The sequence below is a fragment of the Bombus pascuorum genome, chromosome 13, assembly GCF_905332965.1.
Source record: "Bombus pascuorum chromosome 13, iyBomPasc1.1, whole genome shotgun sequence".
NCBI lineage: Eukaryota > Metazoa > Arthropoda > Insecta > Hymenoptera > Apidae > Bombus > Bombus pascuorum.
The window spans coordinates 7,683,091-7,699,219 of NC_083500.1; the positions used below are offsets into that span (position 1 = coordinate 7,683,091).

A 16,129-nucleotide genomic window follows, 5' to 3' on the forward strand; every position below is an offset into this window, starting at 1 on the left:
CAACGTTAAACAGGAACTTGAACAACTTGCATTCGTCTGTTTCGAAATTTTGCCATTTTAATAGAAATTTGAAATTATATCAAAGAGTCAAGGAGAACTTTTCTGTGTTTACGTAATGCCACTTTTTGATCAAACAAGCGCATCAATAACACCTTATTGTGAATTACGGTACACGAGGATGATAATGCACTCATCTTCCGGTAGAAGATTCGCCTTACGGATCGTTACTCGATCACAGTCGCTGCTTTATTAAGCGACATGGTCAGAACTCGAATATAGAACGATTTTGTCATCGCGCCAGGATGCGCGGCATCGACTAGCGACGTTTCTTCTCTTTTGACTTCGTCTCTTCTCACTTCGCCTCTTTGAGGCAAACAGAGGATAGTTAAAGATCGCGGCTGAAGATACGACGAGTGGCAATTCTCGTCTTTTGCGAAGAAGTAATTAAAAGATTATTTCCCTCAGGAAAGCAATACTCTAGCATCTATCACTTTTGTTCGATCCACTATAATTTTTCAAAACGAAATATTCATCGTACTAAATAATTTTTGTCAGTATCTTGTAGCTATATATGGTAGAATTTTTTTCGATAAATATTTCGATCTTCGTAAATGTTCCCCGTGTATGTTCGCATAATCTTTGTTCAACGTATTCCAATTTCTTTAAACGAAATATTCACCATATCGTATTGTATATAACGTTATGAAAGTTATTTAAAGATTATAAATTATAAATTTTATCATGAAAGGTAATACACGAATAAACTGATTGCTCAGTTTGATACGTTTGAATCTGTCAGATAATTTTTCAGTTGTATGTCGTATTAAAGTACTTTTTCTTGTTCGTCAAAATGGTTAACCACGTAACATAATCACATAAAAGTGATAAACAAGTCACCAGATATGGAGGTATCATATTTTTCCTGTATGATTTGCATTTGCCAACTTCGATTAGGGTATATGTATATATTTCATCAATGCGACTATCTCAAAAATGACATTTGAGTATGATAGGGAAATCGATGAATTGGATGTGTGACGTTCAAAGGAAATGACCTCGTTGGTTGCTTAGGCGTAGCGAAGAAATAATAGAAAAAATAAGAAATAAATATACATTAGCAACGATAACGTTGACGATTGTAAAACCTACTGATTGTGTTCTTATCGATAGTAAAGCGTGACTGTAAAAAGCTTCGTGTTCTCGCATTGATATACTTTATACGTACATACATATTTGCATGAGGAATACGCGAAAACACGGATTTTACATTACTTTTAATCGAATTTCTGTTAACTGAGTTTGCCAGTGTACATTATCGTCCATAACGCTATGCGAATTTTACCTGAGGAATTAATGGTAAATTAATAATCGAACCAACGTTTATTACGTTTTTATGGAAATAGCAGAATATAAATTTGAATTGTTAACGTTTGATATTAAACATATATTTATCATTAAAATAATGATGCGTACATTAAGGTAGTTGTTAACACGAAAGAATTTTCTTGATTCGATTAAAAATTTATAAAATTACAAAATTTGAAATGATAGACGTTGTCAAGTTACCTAATAGTTAAACAAGATTTCGCAATAATTACATCGGTTTCATTGTTGTATATTGTTCTTCAAAATTCAACTTAATTGTTATAATATTATATTTTATGTAGCTAAGGCGATTACGAAGAATAAGATCATTGCAAATTGAATTATTTGAATTATTTTAACTGTATGATCAACACACTTATCGTTATTAAAATACCACCTGTATTTCTTTTTTATCGAAAATGCCTTCGTTCTAAATAACGATATTTGCTCTGGTACCGCTTTTGTTTTATATGTTCAGTCATCTTATCGAAATATTTCAAATACCAGTTGTATCAGCAGCATTACTTAAGCATGTTATTAAACAGATATAATATATGCGTAGTAATGAATGTTAAACTAAGTACATTTTTTTGCAAAACAAGTAAGTGTTGGAATATTTTTGAATTTGTAATATACATAGCGTTTCTCAAACGTACATATGTAGATCTTTAATCGATCAAAGACATTTTAAATAATTGAATTTCTTCTTCCTTGATATATTAAAAATTTATTATATTATATATTATATTTATTATATTAACATATTTATTAAAAATTGTTAGTTTGTTTAAGCCAGTTGAATATATATATATATTACTGAAGCAAGAAATCGATTTAAATCACGATAAGGGAAAACGCAATAGCGAGCGATTTTGCAAGGGTTTCAAAGTTACAAAGTTCGTTAGTTGGTTAATTGGGCCGAGTTTTGAAATATACTGTCTGATGTATGGGAGATTTTCCATGGATATAATTTATCGAGGTCGTTTCGCCATCTGTTTTATACACGGAGTTATCTTTTCTATCGAACTCGCAAAAAAAAAAAAATCGTACGAATAACTTAACAACCAGTTTCTACATGAGTAATGAAACACGCGATAAAGAGTACATTAGTAACCACGTAAAAACGCATTGACGTAATAGACTCAAGCTTATACTTCAAGAGCACCGTAATTAGAACACGTTTACACGGTAATCGTTAATATAATGCCTAATTGACTGTTCGAATAGTTTTCTATCCCTTACGAAGCGTATATTTTCAACAAATATCTTGTCGATTAAATCTTATCAATTTCGATGATGACCATATTATATCATGTCGTCTCCTCCTCTCTCAAATCTTTCATATAACTAGCAGAAAGTTCCTACAAGTGTCCGAATACTTTGGCGATACGTGTAACTGCGAGGACGGGCAAGGCTGATATTTCTCATTTCGATTTTTTCTGACGTTAATTAACTTCGTACCGTTTAACGATTAACAGAGGCATCATTCGCCTCCATTCGGCGAGATGATCGACGAAGAATCGGGTTGTTAGACACTTCGCTTTCTGCTACGAGTGATTTCAATTGCTGGGATACTGCTTGTACAAAGAACAAGAGCAAACTGAGCCAGACAAAAAGGATTCCTAAGGTAAGAGAGCCAATTGTTCGAGGGCCCGTTAGTTCGAAATTCTTTTACCTGCCACCATTCTCCTTTTATCCGCATTTATCCATATAAGTCAGTTTCTTTTTGCCCTAAACTAGTTAATCTACCTTCGACGAAGCCTTCGTGGAATCGTTGGTCAGACTTCAATCGAGGCAAGAATGTAATCGTGTAACCTTGATCTTCACGCGCAACAGCCGCTTCAAAATTTATATTCTTAATTCTTCTTTGATACACTTCGTTGTTAATTGTAGGATAAAGTTTCAGCATGTTTTGTGTTTCTTAGTTTTAGGATGATGTTAATCTCGGAACGCTACAGTAGCTACACTGTACCACTTACTAGCTTTTGTTTTACCCATTTTCTGGAGAAGCTCTTTGTTACTTATACTTCCTGTATCCTTTTTGCAAGTATACGATATTATTACAAATTGTTTTACAGGTTAAAAGTTATCAATGTTAATATACCATTTTGCAGTGATATTCTATGACTAACAGTTTTGACAATAGAATTTCAGAATAGGTATGTTTGACGCCCGATGCGAGATGTTTATGGGATACATTTCATTACTCATATTTTACATTCATTTTATTATACAATTTGTTATTAGTCAGCTGTAAGTCAATAATCTTACTATGAACTCTTGTGAAATGTATTAATGATATCAGAGATTAATTTGTAACGTATGGTAAAATGGTAAAAATTGTTTATACAATAAGATTCTACAAGCTATAACTTGTAACTTGTAAATTTACCAATGTTATTAAGTAATAGCTTGCCATGCAAGAGGATTCTGAGAAAGTAGAATATTTCAAGATTAATATATAGTAGATACAAAAAGAATCTGCATGTCGCTGTACATATTACGGAATTTACATAATTAATTAGTTTATATCAAGTATAATCGAATTTTGTGTCAACTAGTAGTACTTTCATGTATATTATAAAAATTTGATACTACGAAAATGAAACGCAGAACTTGTTAAAGGAACCTTTCACTGGACGATAATGGTACGTGCAAATCCTTTTTATAGCCACTCTAATTAAAAAATATTATTCGAATCTTACTTATATATCAAACACACGTATTTTCGACGTTTTCTGATGATATTTAATCGACAGAGACGTTAACGATCGTCACTAAACAATGTCACTAAGCGTATTTATCTCGACGAAACGATACGGCAATACGCTAAGCATCAACGAATAAGACTGTCATCCAGGATCCCGAGACAAATAATGTGTTTCTCGAAGCATTCCACGTGACTTGTTAAACAAGAAAATCCAATTGCAATTTAATTAACCTACCTTCCACTGATTCTATTGATTGATAAGAAAAAGAACCTTGAAATAAAGAAACACAGCAATCTATATATACGTTGGCGTATCACGCAAAGACCTCAACTTCAGAGTTTTAATCGCTAAGAACAATATTAGCGATCTTAAGTAAAAATTTCGAAAAATTTCCGTGTTTACACCGATACGAACGTTCCGAGTAACACAAGAGACGCGGAATTTTTTATTGTGTTTGTTGTATAACCAGCATTGTATTATCCTGATAGTGAATTTGTCTGGTCGTGGAAGGAATGCAAACGTGGTCCCTTTCGTTAGCTAGACAGTTGAGAACGAGCGTTCACGACCGACAGGTGCGTTGCGTGATTGTTAAATTTTCTATTAATCGCGACGCGTTTTACGGCTAATTATGGCCGCGTTTCGGCAAATCGACCGATTGCGCGGCAAATTGCGACATTTCCGCCGAGAAATTAGATTGTGTCAATTATTTCGCGCTCCCTTCCGTAACTCTGTTCCCATTGTTTTGTCATCTGGAGTTTTTCTTCTATCGTTGCCCGCTGGTTCAGCCACAAATTACAACATTCGCGTACGATGAAATTTATACTCGTGCTTAATATTAGGTTGCCGCATACAGTTTGCCCGCCGTTTCGTTTATATACAGAGTGTGTCCTGGGTGGTTTTGGCAAAACGAAGCTGTATAGCGTGTTCTACGAGTAAAACTAGGAAACGGATGTCGTATAAACACAAGTTCATGAGTTTATTAAAGATGACTTTATTAAAGATCAGAAAAAAAGTACGAAACGAGTCTCTCGGAAGGCAAACTGATCAACTCCGCTTCTCGTAAGTTTCTCGATTTCATTACATGTTTGGACACGTGATTGATATTGGACTTGGCAAGAAAAGGAGCTGTTTGCTTCCACGAGCTTATTTATTGCAAGAAAATATACATAAATTAGCGTGAATCGCCGGATATTAAAAAATTGTAACTTTAAAAGCAATTTCCTTCGCTTCGTAATTTATGGAGTTAATCAGTACGGCTTCCGAGCGGTTGATATAACAATGAACTGATGCTTTATTCGATCGATGATATTTATGTTAATGATGTTTATGTTAATTTCGCTTCAATTTGTGATACCTGGTATGAGCAAGTTATCAGTATTAAATATAGAATTGTTATCTAATTCTCTAGAGCTGACAGAAGATAACAGTGAAATATCTTAATTGTAGATGTTTATGCATTTATGGAAAATTTTCAAATATGAAAAAACGCAAAATGCAGATAAGAAATTTCTATTTAGGTGTTGTTTGTTTGGTTACTTTAGTTTTACTCTTGTTTAGTCTAGTTCTACATTTGTTTAGATCTACGGTTTATCGATCAGATATTCAAAACATTGAATTTTATAATCATAGATCTGGTAACCAACTTTAAGCTTTTCTTAAGCATTGCAAAACGGTATAAGTGGAGAAGATTAAGTAACTTTGAGGCTGTAAAAAATATAATATACATCTCTTTTTTAATAACGGATCCGGAAACGTTTGTAAAAGATATGATAAAAATATATCTAAATGGATGAATGTAAATTGAATCTGTAAAATATACTTCTGCAGCAACCTAATATTTAGTATCTTGTACAGATAGCATAACGATCTTTGTAAGCTATTATTACATCTCGTAAATAAGTCATCAAGTCACGTTGCTGTTCAGTAATCTAAACGTTTTATGGCCGAGTAGTCTATACTTTTCAAGGTAGAAATTAATTGTTGAAATTTGTGGAATGTAGGAAAAAAAGAAGAATAATACGTTGCCTACAAATATGCAGAGCGTCACACATAATTGGGCTAAGCCACGGCGTTCAAACGGTAGAAGATAAAAAAAATATTAGAAAAAGTTAAACGTGAAAAGTTCCAGTGAACGGCGCAATTGTTTCGTCCGAAAATGGAGACGTTTTAAAAATTTCAAAGCCACCTCTACCTTTTTATATGGAACTACAAATTTTTTTATACACTATTCGACGCATTTTTAATTCTCCACAGAAATGCATCGAGGTACATCCAAGTCAAAAAATTAGTTTAAAGGATATCTTAACTTTAACTTGTAAAACTTATCGTATAAAAGACGAGGAGAAACGGTACAGTGCTTTTATGTTCGTGTTTTCCTTGTCTTGCATACGCCCAATTTGATGAAATCAACATCGAAATATTTTTTAGACTATCATTTTAAATATAAATATCTTTTGAAATGGTTCTTTTGCGGATAAAAAAATGTATGCATAGTTCCATTTTAAAAAAACGTAGGTGACCTTACAATCTTCGACAGGCCTTCACTTTTGAAGAAGCTAACCGCACCACGTGATGTATCGCTCGAAACTATTTAATTTTTCCTAATCAGGTCCGCTTCTATTTTCTGTCGTTTTAACGCTACGGCTTGGGTCAGTTTTCCGAGACACTTTACATACAATGTTGCGATGAATTAGACCATTAATCATTCCGTCAATTGTCCCTCCTAGCGAATTAATTAATGTCAAATTAGTTCTGTCAACGGCGAATGATAAATTCGCTGTACTGTTACGAAACAACGCGATAATGATATCGCGATTACTTTAACCTAATTACACATGAAAGGCGGTTGTTGTTTCCGAGGATCTGAAAGGATTGAAAGAATAGGCTGCTTGTCCACTTTATCGACGTTTAATCTTTTCAGAAGCCAAATTGATCGCCACTGTTTCTTCTGCGTCCTTCGATTTCATTAAACAGGTATCATTTTCAATTATTTTAACGGTTACTTTTGAAGAGTTATTAACGACACACAACGATCTAATCGCTCGAGATTTAATCTGAAGCCAACATCGTTGTTTCTCTCTTATCATTATTTTTCAATTTATCATTCAATTTGGTTTCCGAACAACTTAAGCGTGACCAATAATCAAGATTGTATCTTCTGTTTATGTATTTCAAGAAATATTTGTTTTGACAGTATGTGTATCTAGAAACCACTTTACACACAAGTAGCCATTTAACAGAAGACTTAAATTAAATGAATATACCGATAATATCATTTAGTGTTCCTACTTGCTAGTTTACATAGGTTATCTACTTAGGCTATTTACACCATCGATACGAATTCATCCTTTCATTAGCTTTGACAACGCAATGCACCCCAAAAAGGAACTTAACATTATGAGAACCTATATAGCCTGAATTGCCACGTATTTTTGCACAATTTTTTTTTTATAGTTTATTTTGGTTTTTACAATTTGTCCTGAAGGACATTTGGTAAAGTGTTATATCTCATTGGTAATAAAAAAATAAAATAAAAATAAATATAGCATGTGGGTGGCTACCCCCAGCGGGGTGCCAACTTCGTGTTTTCTAAGTTATATCTTTTATGTTTTGTACAGTGATCGAAAAGATTCAAAAGGTTGCTCGGAAAGTTCGTTGCGATTTACATTTCTATTCGATATACATTTATCGAATTATATAAATGTCATTTCGTTCCATAAAGTTTCTCCATCTTTCGCGCAACTCCAATATTCCATCCTTCCAGAAGGTCTCAGGTTTTTTGGCGAAAAACTTCCCAATATGATTTTTTATGTCGACCAAAGAATTGAAAAACGAAACGAACTTTCCGAGCAGCATTTAACACGTGTAATATATTATTAAAAATCAACAAACATATTCAGAGATGTTTCTAATAATGTTTTTCGACGGAGAGGTGCTAGGCAAAATTTACTATTTTATTAAATTCCTTAAAAATCCGAACGAACTTTCCAAAACAAACAATATTACGTCTGATATATTGATAAAGGTTTGGTATTATTCAAGCATATAATGTAAAAAACACATTGATAACGCTTTGTTTATAACATCCAATGCTCCTTTTTATTGTTTTATTTAACAGTAGTTAACATTTTTGTATGTAATACGTGAGAAAAGGAACCTATAGACAAGCTTAAGACAAGATATATACAATTTCTATTGTCGAAAGTGTATCCAAACACTATACAACAACAACTATTCATACCGTTTAGAATGATTGGATATGTATTCTTTGATTTTCGTTCGTAAGAAGGTCGCATAGATCGACGGTCCAAACTAATATTGGTTAACGTTACGTTCGAACGTATTCCTTCCAGATTCTCCTTTCTCTTAAAAGTCGTTGAATAAGACTCGACGAAGTTTCACGTTTCAATGTGCAAACTTGAAAGCTCGAGCAGTGATCGCGAGAGTCTTCGTCGTAGTGCCTAATATCGTCTAAACCGTGGTACGAACTAGTTCTCAACTATGAATGCAGGACACGTTATTTCGTTCTCGTAGAGAAACTCGAGGGAAGCGACTTGGATGCGGTAAAGAAGATTCCAGAGACGTAATTCCTGGAGGAAAGCCGCGACGTTCCCGATGCACGAATTCAATCCACGATGCTTCCGTTTTTGCTGTTACCGTTTCTACTTCAGATATGTTACGGATTCACCGGAAGGGGACTGTATTATCCGGGACGATCGGATTTATTCGAGTTGTCGGTGATACACCTAAATGATTTCCACGCGAGGTAAGCCGCATGCTTGTCTTTGATAACACGCGTTTTAATTGTAAAACGAATTAAACTTAGGTGATTTCTTTTTTCTGGCTATTTTATAAAATTCATTCAATTCAATTCAATACTGTAGGAGAGCTTGAAGGAACTTGAATAAAATATAACGAAACGTTTTTCGCGAAGCTATCTCTAGGATATCTGCCAAAAAGTCATCGAAAGAAATTAAATATGGTTGATAAGATGGCAAACTGTTTTTAAATTTGTTTGTTAAAATCGTCATATTTAAACAGCAAGTTTGTATAGTAGAATATGTAGTAAATGGTAAGATGCGTTATTCCTATGTCTTTTAAGAAGTAATTTCGATTTAATAATCTGATGATTTCCCAGGAAGGTAGTGCGCGTTTCTTCTAAGTACTGATTCAACCTTGATTTCCAATTATTTTACAAAATCCATATACATAGTTACTATAAAAAAACCGAACAGCAGAATACATATTATATATTCAATGAATGATAATTCAATGAGAACGTGAATGACGTTGCGAATCGAGAATCGAAAAAACTGGGTCAATGGAAACGTTTTATGTTAATTAATGTTAATGTTGCTGTTGTATACATACTAAGTTTATTATTCTTGGTAATTGTTTGCACTGTTAGGATGTAGAGGAAATAGCGTATTAAGTATTGACAGGGAAGCCGAATTTTTCTCAGATCTGCTAGGATTAAGTTAGTACAAATTAACTAATTAAACGATTTATAAGTTACAACTTATACTTAAAGATATGTAATATATTATTGATATATCATTTATATATTAATGGTATTTGCAATGTATACTATTGATATTAGTGATTAGTCTTGAACAGAGAAATTAATATTATAACGTATATTATATTCCGTATATTTCACGTTCTATTTTTGTACACTGTGTGTATTCTCTGCATTTTTACGTCAAAACATAGACATCCATATCTACAAACACGACATGAAATTTTATTACACTTCCACAAACAATTCCAGATGATTCACGGTAATTCGCATCGGGTGATGTTTTCAATACAAAATGATTTGTTGGATTGATCATATTGATCGATTGTAAACACGTCGATGGTTAATATACGATGCATAAATAACATCGATAGCTGACGTAATTAACAATTTTATGATCGAATGACGATTCGCATTAAAAGAGAGACACTACGCAGAAAAGGAAATGAAAATTGGTTACATAATCGACTGGTCGATCAACAATGGAAACGGAGTTCTAAAAGCGTGAGCTGCTTGATTTCCGAGGTCTTAGCAAGTGAAATCTCAAGGTCAGGGACGCGATGATTCGGATTAATCATGACAACTCTTTTTTACTGCGTTCGTTTTTCTATCAACGAGCTTCGTCTTGCTCAATATTGACCCTCGACGCGAGTTTGGAAACATTTCCATTCTGTTCGAGTAACATTTGTACTCGATTTGTACATTTATATTGTATTTGTTTTTCGGAATTCAATTACAGTGTCATGAAAGTATTGCGAAAATATCTGAACACTCGCCATGGAGAACTTTTATCGCCATATTGTACGTATTGTACATTGTACGTATTGAAACATTACGTAATTTCATTGCCACTATAACGAGACGATATTGTCTGTTCATAAAATTTGAATCAGTTTGAAAATGTGTACAAAAATAACAAGATAGTCGTTACAAACGTATATACGGTAAAAAATTAGTACACAAGCTGAATATTTATTTTAAGCGTATAATTAGCTTCAAGGATGATCCTGAATATAGCGATTTACTAATACGATGAATAATTGGCCGTCAAAGATAATAAATAAATCATGACATTAAATATTTTGTAATTTTTACGTACATATGGAAATTGCTCTGATATTTGATCGATATAACGATGACAGTCGAGTCTCATTACAATGCTAATGGAATTTCAAAATGTTTTACATAACACAATATACGCGTTAAAGCTTTCTGTGGTAACTATTAAAATACTATTAAAGTACTTTCTATCTATCGACATCATCTTTTGCGAACCACTGTATTGCTCAAACTTATTCACGAAGGAAAATATTTTCTAGGTTCGAGCAAACAGGTCCTCGATCCGAAGCGTGTCACGAAGGCGAGGAGAAGGATTGCGTCGGTGGAATCTCAAGAGTCTCCACGGCAGTGAATCGTTTAATGAATGAAAGGCCGAATCCAATTTTCTTGAACGCTGGCGATCACTATCAAGGGACACTGTGGTACAACGTTCACCGTTGGAACGTGACTGCTACCTTCATGAACATGTTACCGCACGATGTTATGGTAAGACGGCCTCATGAAATAATCACGCGAAAACAAGTATGTTGAGGCCGAACTATCGCCAATTATCAGTACGAGAGAAGAGATTTTAAATACGTGATAAGGAAAAAACATTTTGTTTTTTTCTATTGATTCGAAACGAAACTTGAAGCGCATCGTGATAACTAAAGACAACTAAAGTAACAAAATGATAATCATCCCAGGAAATAAATGACAGAGATGAAGATAGAGTCTTTCGAAGAACGATGTAAAAGTGGAACGAAACTGAAGAGACGATAAGCTGGTAAAAAAGAATAGGAAAAGGGGTTTCTTTCCGCCGTTGATCGGTCGATTGGTTTAATTGGGTCAAAAAGTTAACAATCGATCATTCAAACGTGGCTCGTTCTCGTCGTTAAACGAAATTTAATGTTTGAAACCGATGGAGCTGAATTTATCGTGTCAAATTTGGTTGATGAAGCCACGGGAAAACATGGTTTCGCTCATCATCGTGTAACAGTCTGTTAATTAAATTGATCCAGATATTGAGTACGAGGATCTACGCGACCGAGTCAGTAAGTTCCTGACGATCATGGAAGATTATAGTTTTGTTGTAAAAGAAGGTCGATTGATTGTAATTGATGATAATTGCGGAATTGGTAAATGGTAACTTATAGATAATAATAAAATACTAAAATAATAATAAAATAGTGATAATAACTACGTAAATGTTGATAACATATATCTCTGTATTTGATAATATAAAATCTGATATGTAAACGTGACATTGTTGAATCGTACCGATAATAATCGATATCAATGTTATCTCAGTTTATTTAGATTTCGAAGATAAAACCATTTAATAAAATAATAAAATAAATCGTAGATAGAATTCGTACTTACAATTATTAGAAGAAAGGATTATAAAACGATTAATTTTTCAGACAATAGGAAACCATGAATTTGACGATGATGTCGAGGGTGTGGTTCCATTTTTAAAAATGGTCAAGGCACCTGTAGTAGTCACCAATATCGATGCAAGTGAAGAACCAACGATGCAGGTTAGTACATTATAACTAGGATTTACATTGAAATTTCAAGCTTAAAGCGCGAGTGTTGCTGAAATATTTTTAGGGACTCTATAAGAACAGCACGATCATCGAAAGGAATGGCACGAAAATCGGAGTCATCGGCGTTATTATATCGACTACGGACGTTCGTATCGAATTTTAATTTCACGTTTGATTAATCCTTCGTCGACGTAATCGAGCGAATCATGAGTTTTTTTAAAGGATAGAATGCACTTGCAACATTAAGGTCTCGTCATCTCCCAATATTGACCAATTAACTGAAGATATTTTGTTTAAGATCAATATAGAAAATAATAATTCCAAGTATTTTATCGTTTAACAATACTAAACTAATAAGACTAAAATTTAATCGATGAATTTAATCGAAATTCCAAACAGAGGAAACGCTATGTATTTTAAAAAGGTACTTAAAAAAATTCAAGAATACCTAGATTTCGTTTTTGAAAATGTTCCGGAAAGAAATTTAACAGAAACGAGAAAGAAAGATTGTTTTGTGTTAACTGGCAGATCATTCCGATTTTTACTTTATGCTAAATAGAATAAACAAAAGTTTGATAATTAAGTAACGAAATAACTGAAAGAAAAATTGTTTGCTTATTTAAATAAACTAATACAAACGACATCTTCAAAACAACATCTGATAAAATAATATATTAGTTAAATGACTATTTTCTAAATATTTTATTCGACTAGTCTAACATAATCGAATATGATCTATTGTATTTGAATAGTTGAATGATCTAATAGCTGAAACTTATTTCACATTTAACCAGACAAACCATCAGTTTTATTCTTAATCTGTCTCCATATTGCTTCTCTTATGACCTTATATATGAACGAGATAAAAATGTTCATAAAAGTCACTATTAAACTATATTTTAATTATCGATACGTTTAAACGGATTCCAAGAAGCACGGAGATAATTACACGAGACAGAAAACGGGAGAAGATTACGTTGACGAAGGTTTAACCGGAAGAGTGATTCGACGTTACTCTGGTCCTTAATTGAAACTTACAAATTACCAGACAATTTCCATTACCGGGAAATTAAAGTTTCTGGATGAGGTGGAATCGGTGAATGACGAGGCACGGAGATTGAAGTCCCGAGGGATCGACATTATTATCGTTTTAAGCCATTGTGGATTGGATGTGGACAGAATAATGGCAGCCAAGTGTCCTCTGATCGACCTTATCGTTGGTGGACATTCCCATACGTTTCTTTATTCAGGTAATTATTACATTTGCAAGTATTCGAAAGTATTCTGTTTATCTCGATTAAGATAAATATACTTTTGCTTTTTGTTAAAACAATAAATAAATAAGGATGTCAAACTGAAGCTTGGAGTTTTATTTTTTTGTTAGAGGCTTTATAAAATATTATTTTATTACTATTATTATCGTTATTTTACCTTCAACTACTACTCTGAAAAAATTTTAAATAGTATTACTATTAGTATAGTTATAGTATACTATTATTATTATTAGCATATTATATGTATATTTTATCAGACCATAGCGATCATTTGCTGGAAAATCTTATTTCTATTAATTGTTAAGCGCTTGCGATGATAAAATACTTATCATTTAGGACCTGCCCCTTTCATTGACGAGCCAGAGGATGAATATCCCGTGGTGGTGGTTCAAGAAGAGACCAACAGAACGGTGTTGATCGTTCAGGCAGCTGCTTTCACAAAGTTGGTAATTTGTTCTCGATAAAAAAAGAAACTGCCTGTTGTTTCGTCTGCTTCTCTTCTAGAAAATGAGGAAGTGGTTTCCTGTTTGCGCCAGGTACCTGGGGAACTTGACGGTGTGGTTCGATGCGGATGGCGAGGTGGTTGATTGGGACGGAAATCCGATTCTCCTTGATTACTCTATCGAGGAAGGTAAGAATAAATCTCTGCTTTCATTATATGTACACATTATACTAAACATTTAGGGGATGGTTACTGTAAACGGTCTTTTTGTATTAATCAAGCGAATGAAAATAAAGGAATCTTATAATCTTGATGGATTCGCGTACTATTCGTATAAATTATCTATACAAAATTCCAGTTCGTAATTTTAAACAATTATTAATTATTAATTAATTAAATTAATTTTTCATTAATTGAGAATGTGTTCTTTTGTGAAACGTAATTAGACGATCACTTATCAAAATTTTTCTCCAGATCCTGAGATGCTGAAGGCTTTGGCACCATGGAAAGTAAGGGTGGATGAAAAGGCAGGAACGAAGATTGCTCGAACGAGGGTTTTCCTCGACAATAAATGTCGCAGAAACGAATGCAACCTTGGAAATTTGATCACAGACGCCATGGTCGATGCTGTATGTCACAAATATTTCGTTTGTCCCCTGGAACTAACGATTAAACAATTATTTTGAGACAAATTAAAGTGATGTCTATACACGGATTTTCTAATGAAATGTGTTTGCTAAATGATCGTAGTATGTGGAGAGAGCAGAGAATAAAACTGTGTGGACATACGCTGCAGTTGGTGTTTACAATCCTGGAGGAATACGCGCTCCTATAGACTCCATAGGTCAAGATATCACTTTTGCCGATCTGATAATGGCTCAACCTTTCGAGAACACTTGGGACATTCTCGAATTAAAAGGCAGCTGCATTCTGCAGGTATAACATTTTATCTTAATTCACATTAATTTGAAGAAACTTAATATCGGTCGGAGCATGTACCGTAACTGGAACTGCTTCAATTACACAGCAATTAATTCGGTGAAAAATATTTCGAATAAAAGTCGAATGGTTTCGAGAAAGTATAATTTCACTTAATTAATTTGTTTTGTAAGTAGACACGTGAAGTGTCCATTTACGGAGGCGTAATCACAAATCGTTTTTGAAATTATAATACAATAAATTGTTAATATACGTACGTATGTAATCTTCTGCTAAATTTTCTAAATGGAATTCTATTGTAATTATATAAATATATAATTTCACCGAAAAGGTTCTTCCAATTACGTGGTCCACCCTGTGTGTGTTCATTATTAGAAAGCTGTGGCTTATTTTAGAGAAGATCATACGAAACAAATGAATTTACTTTTTACAGAAAGCGTAATCAACTTTTACGTTTTTATGTTTACATACTCTTACGTTCCAGCTCCTATCAACGAGCACCGTTTCTACCGATGTGTAATAAGTGCTGCCATGCGCTAGGCGCTCCTTCTCTTTCCCCTGTGTTCTCCTCAAAGCCAACTAACTTATATATAGATATCTGATAAATATTTTATTAATATATACCGTGACACTATATATTTAATTTAACCATTTCAGATCCTAGAAATGGAAGAAGATATTTTAATATGGTCAGGCCTAAAAGTGGTTTATAAAATAAAAGGAAATTCCAGGAAGGTGGAGGATGTCAAAATAAGGTGAGTACTTAAATTTTCACCGATAACTTCGACAAATCTTCGTAATTCGCGTATTCTTCCAGATGTAGAGCCTGCGAGGTACCAAGGTACGAAGAGCTGGTGTTAGATCAGTGGTACAGAATTGTACTTCCAACCTTCTTAGTCCAAGGCGGGGATGGATTCGTCCCATTCGAAACCTGTGGTAGAAATCACGAAGTCGGTTACTTGGACTGGGTAGTATTGTCTAAATACATGAAGAAGATCAGTCCTATACTAACTGGACAAGATCGTCGAGTGATCTTTTTAGATGGAAATAGTTCTTAGTTAGTTCGGTAAATATTCATTTTCCTAGCAAAACAATAGGTAAGAAAGATTCAAAGACTTTCTAGAATCATATTTCGCAAACTGATGTTAATATCACAGTATTGTAAAGTGCATTTAATCTAAAATGAACTTGTGCAATATAAATGTAAATTTAATAAAAATGCTATTTCATAATCTCTCTTGTTCATTCGCTTCATTCCTTCGATAATACACAGGATGGCTAGCAAGGTACTA

General features: G+C 33.6%; 2 protein-coding genes across 5 annotated transcripts in view; one reads left to right on the plus strand and one right to left on the minus strand.

Moving 5' to 3' along the window:
• LOC132913350 (protein 5NUC-like) overlaps window positions 1-4,218 on the minus strand; it is a 17,314-nt gene extending 13,096 nt beyond the window's left edge. The window contains exon 1 of the mRNA XM_060971625.1: window positions 4,071-4,218. The gene's annotated coding sequence lies outside the window, so the exon portion shown is untranslated. The remainder of the gene's footprint in view (window positions 1-4,070) is intronic.
• LOC132913353 (apyrase) lies at window positions 2,743-16,069 on the plus strand. Of its 4 annotated transcripts, XM_060971634.1 has the most exons (13): window positions 4,506-4,648; window positions 6,997-7,049; window positions 8,610-8,841; window positions 10,914-11,139; window positions 12,057-12,173; window positions 12,247-12,327; window positions 13,231-13,432; window positions 13,793-13,898; window positions 13,993-14,087; window positions 14,373-14,527; window positions 14,649-14,834; window positions 15,495-15,592; window positions 15,655-16,069. In XM_060971634.1, exons 3-13 carry the CDS (start codon window positions 8,711-8,713, stop codon window positions 15,893-15,895), a joined length of 1,638 nt encoding a protein of 545 aa, XP_060827617.1. In that variant the 5' UTR covers window positions 4,506-4,648; window positions 6,997-7,049; window positions 8,610-8,710; the 3' UTR covers window positions 15,896-16,069. The 4 variants fall into 4 exon arrangements, with proteins under 4 accessions (XP_060827616.1, XP_060827614.1, XP_060827617.1 ...); XM_060971633.1 differs by lacking the exons at window positions 4,506-4,648; window positions 6,997-7,049 and adding an exon at window positions 2,743-2,992; XM_060971631.1 differs by lacking the exon at window positions 6,997-7,049 and having other exon boundaries at window positions 4,495-4,648.
• Window positions 16,070-16,129: the final 60 nt, after the last annotated feature.

Excerpts from the sequence above, each read along its gene's own strand:
- LOC132913353 (XM_060971633.1), top strand. The coding sequence starts at position 8,711 with ATGCTTCCGTTTTTGCTGTTACCGTTTCTACTTCAGATATGTTACGGA. Across the intron at positions 13,433-13,792 it reads CCATACGTTTCTTTATTCAG|GACCTGCCCCTTTCATTGAC; the intron begins GTAATTATTACA and ends CTTATCATTTAG. Across the intron at positions 14,088-14,372 it reads TGATTACTCTATCGAGGAAG|ATCCTGAGATGCTGAAGGCT; the intron begins GTAAGAATAAAT and ends ATTTTTCTCCAG.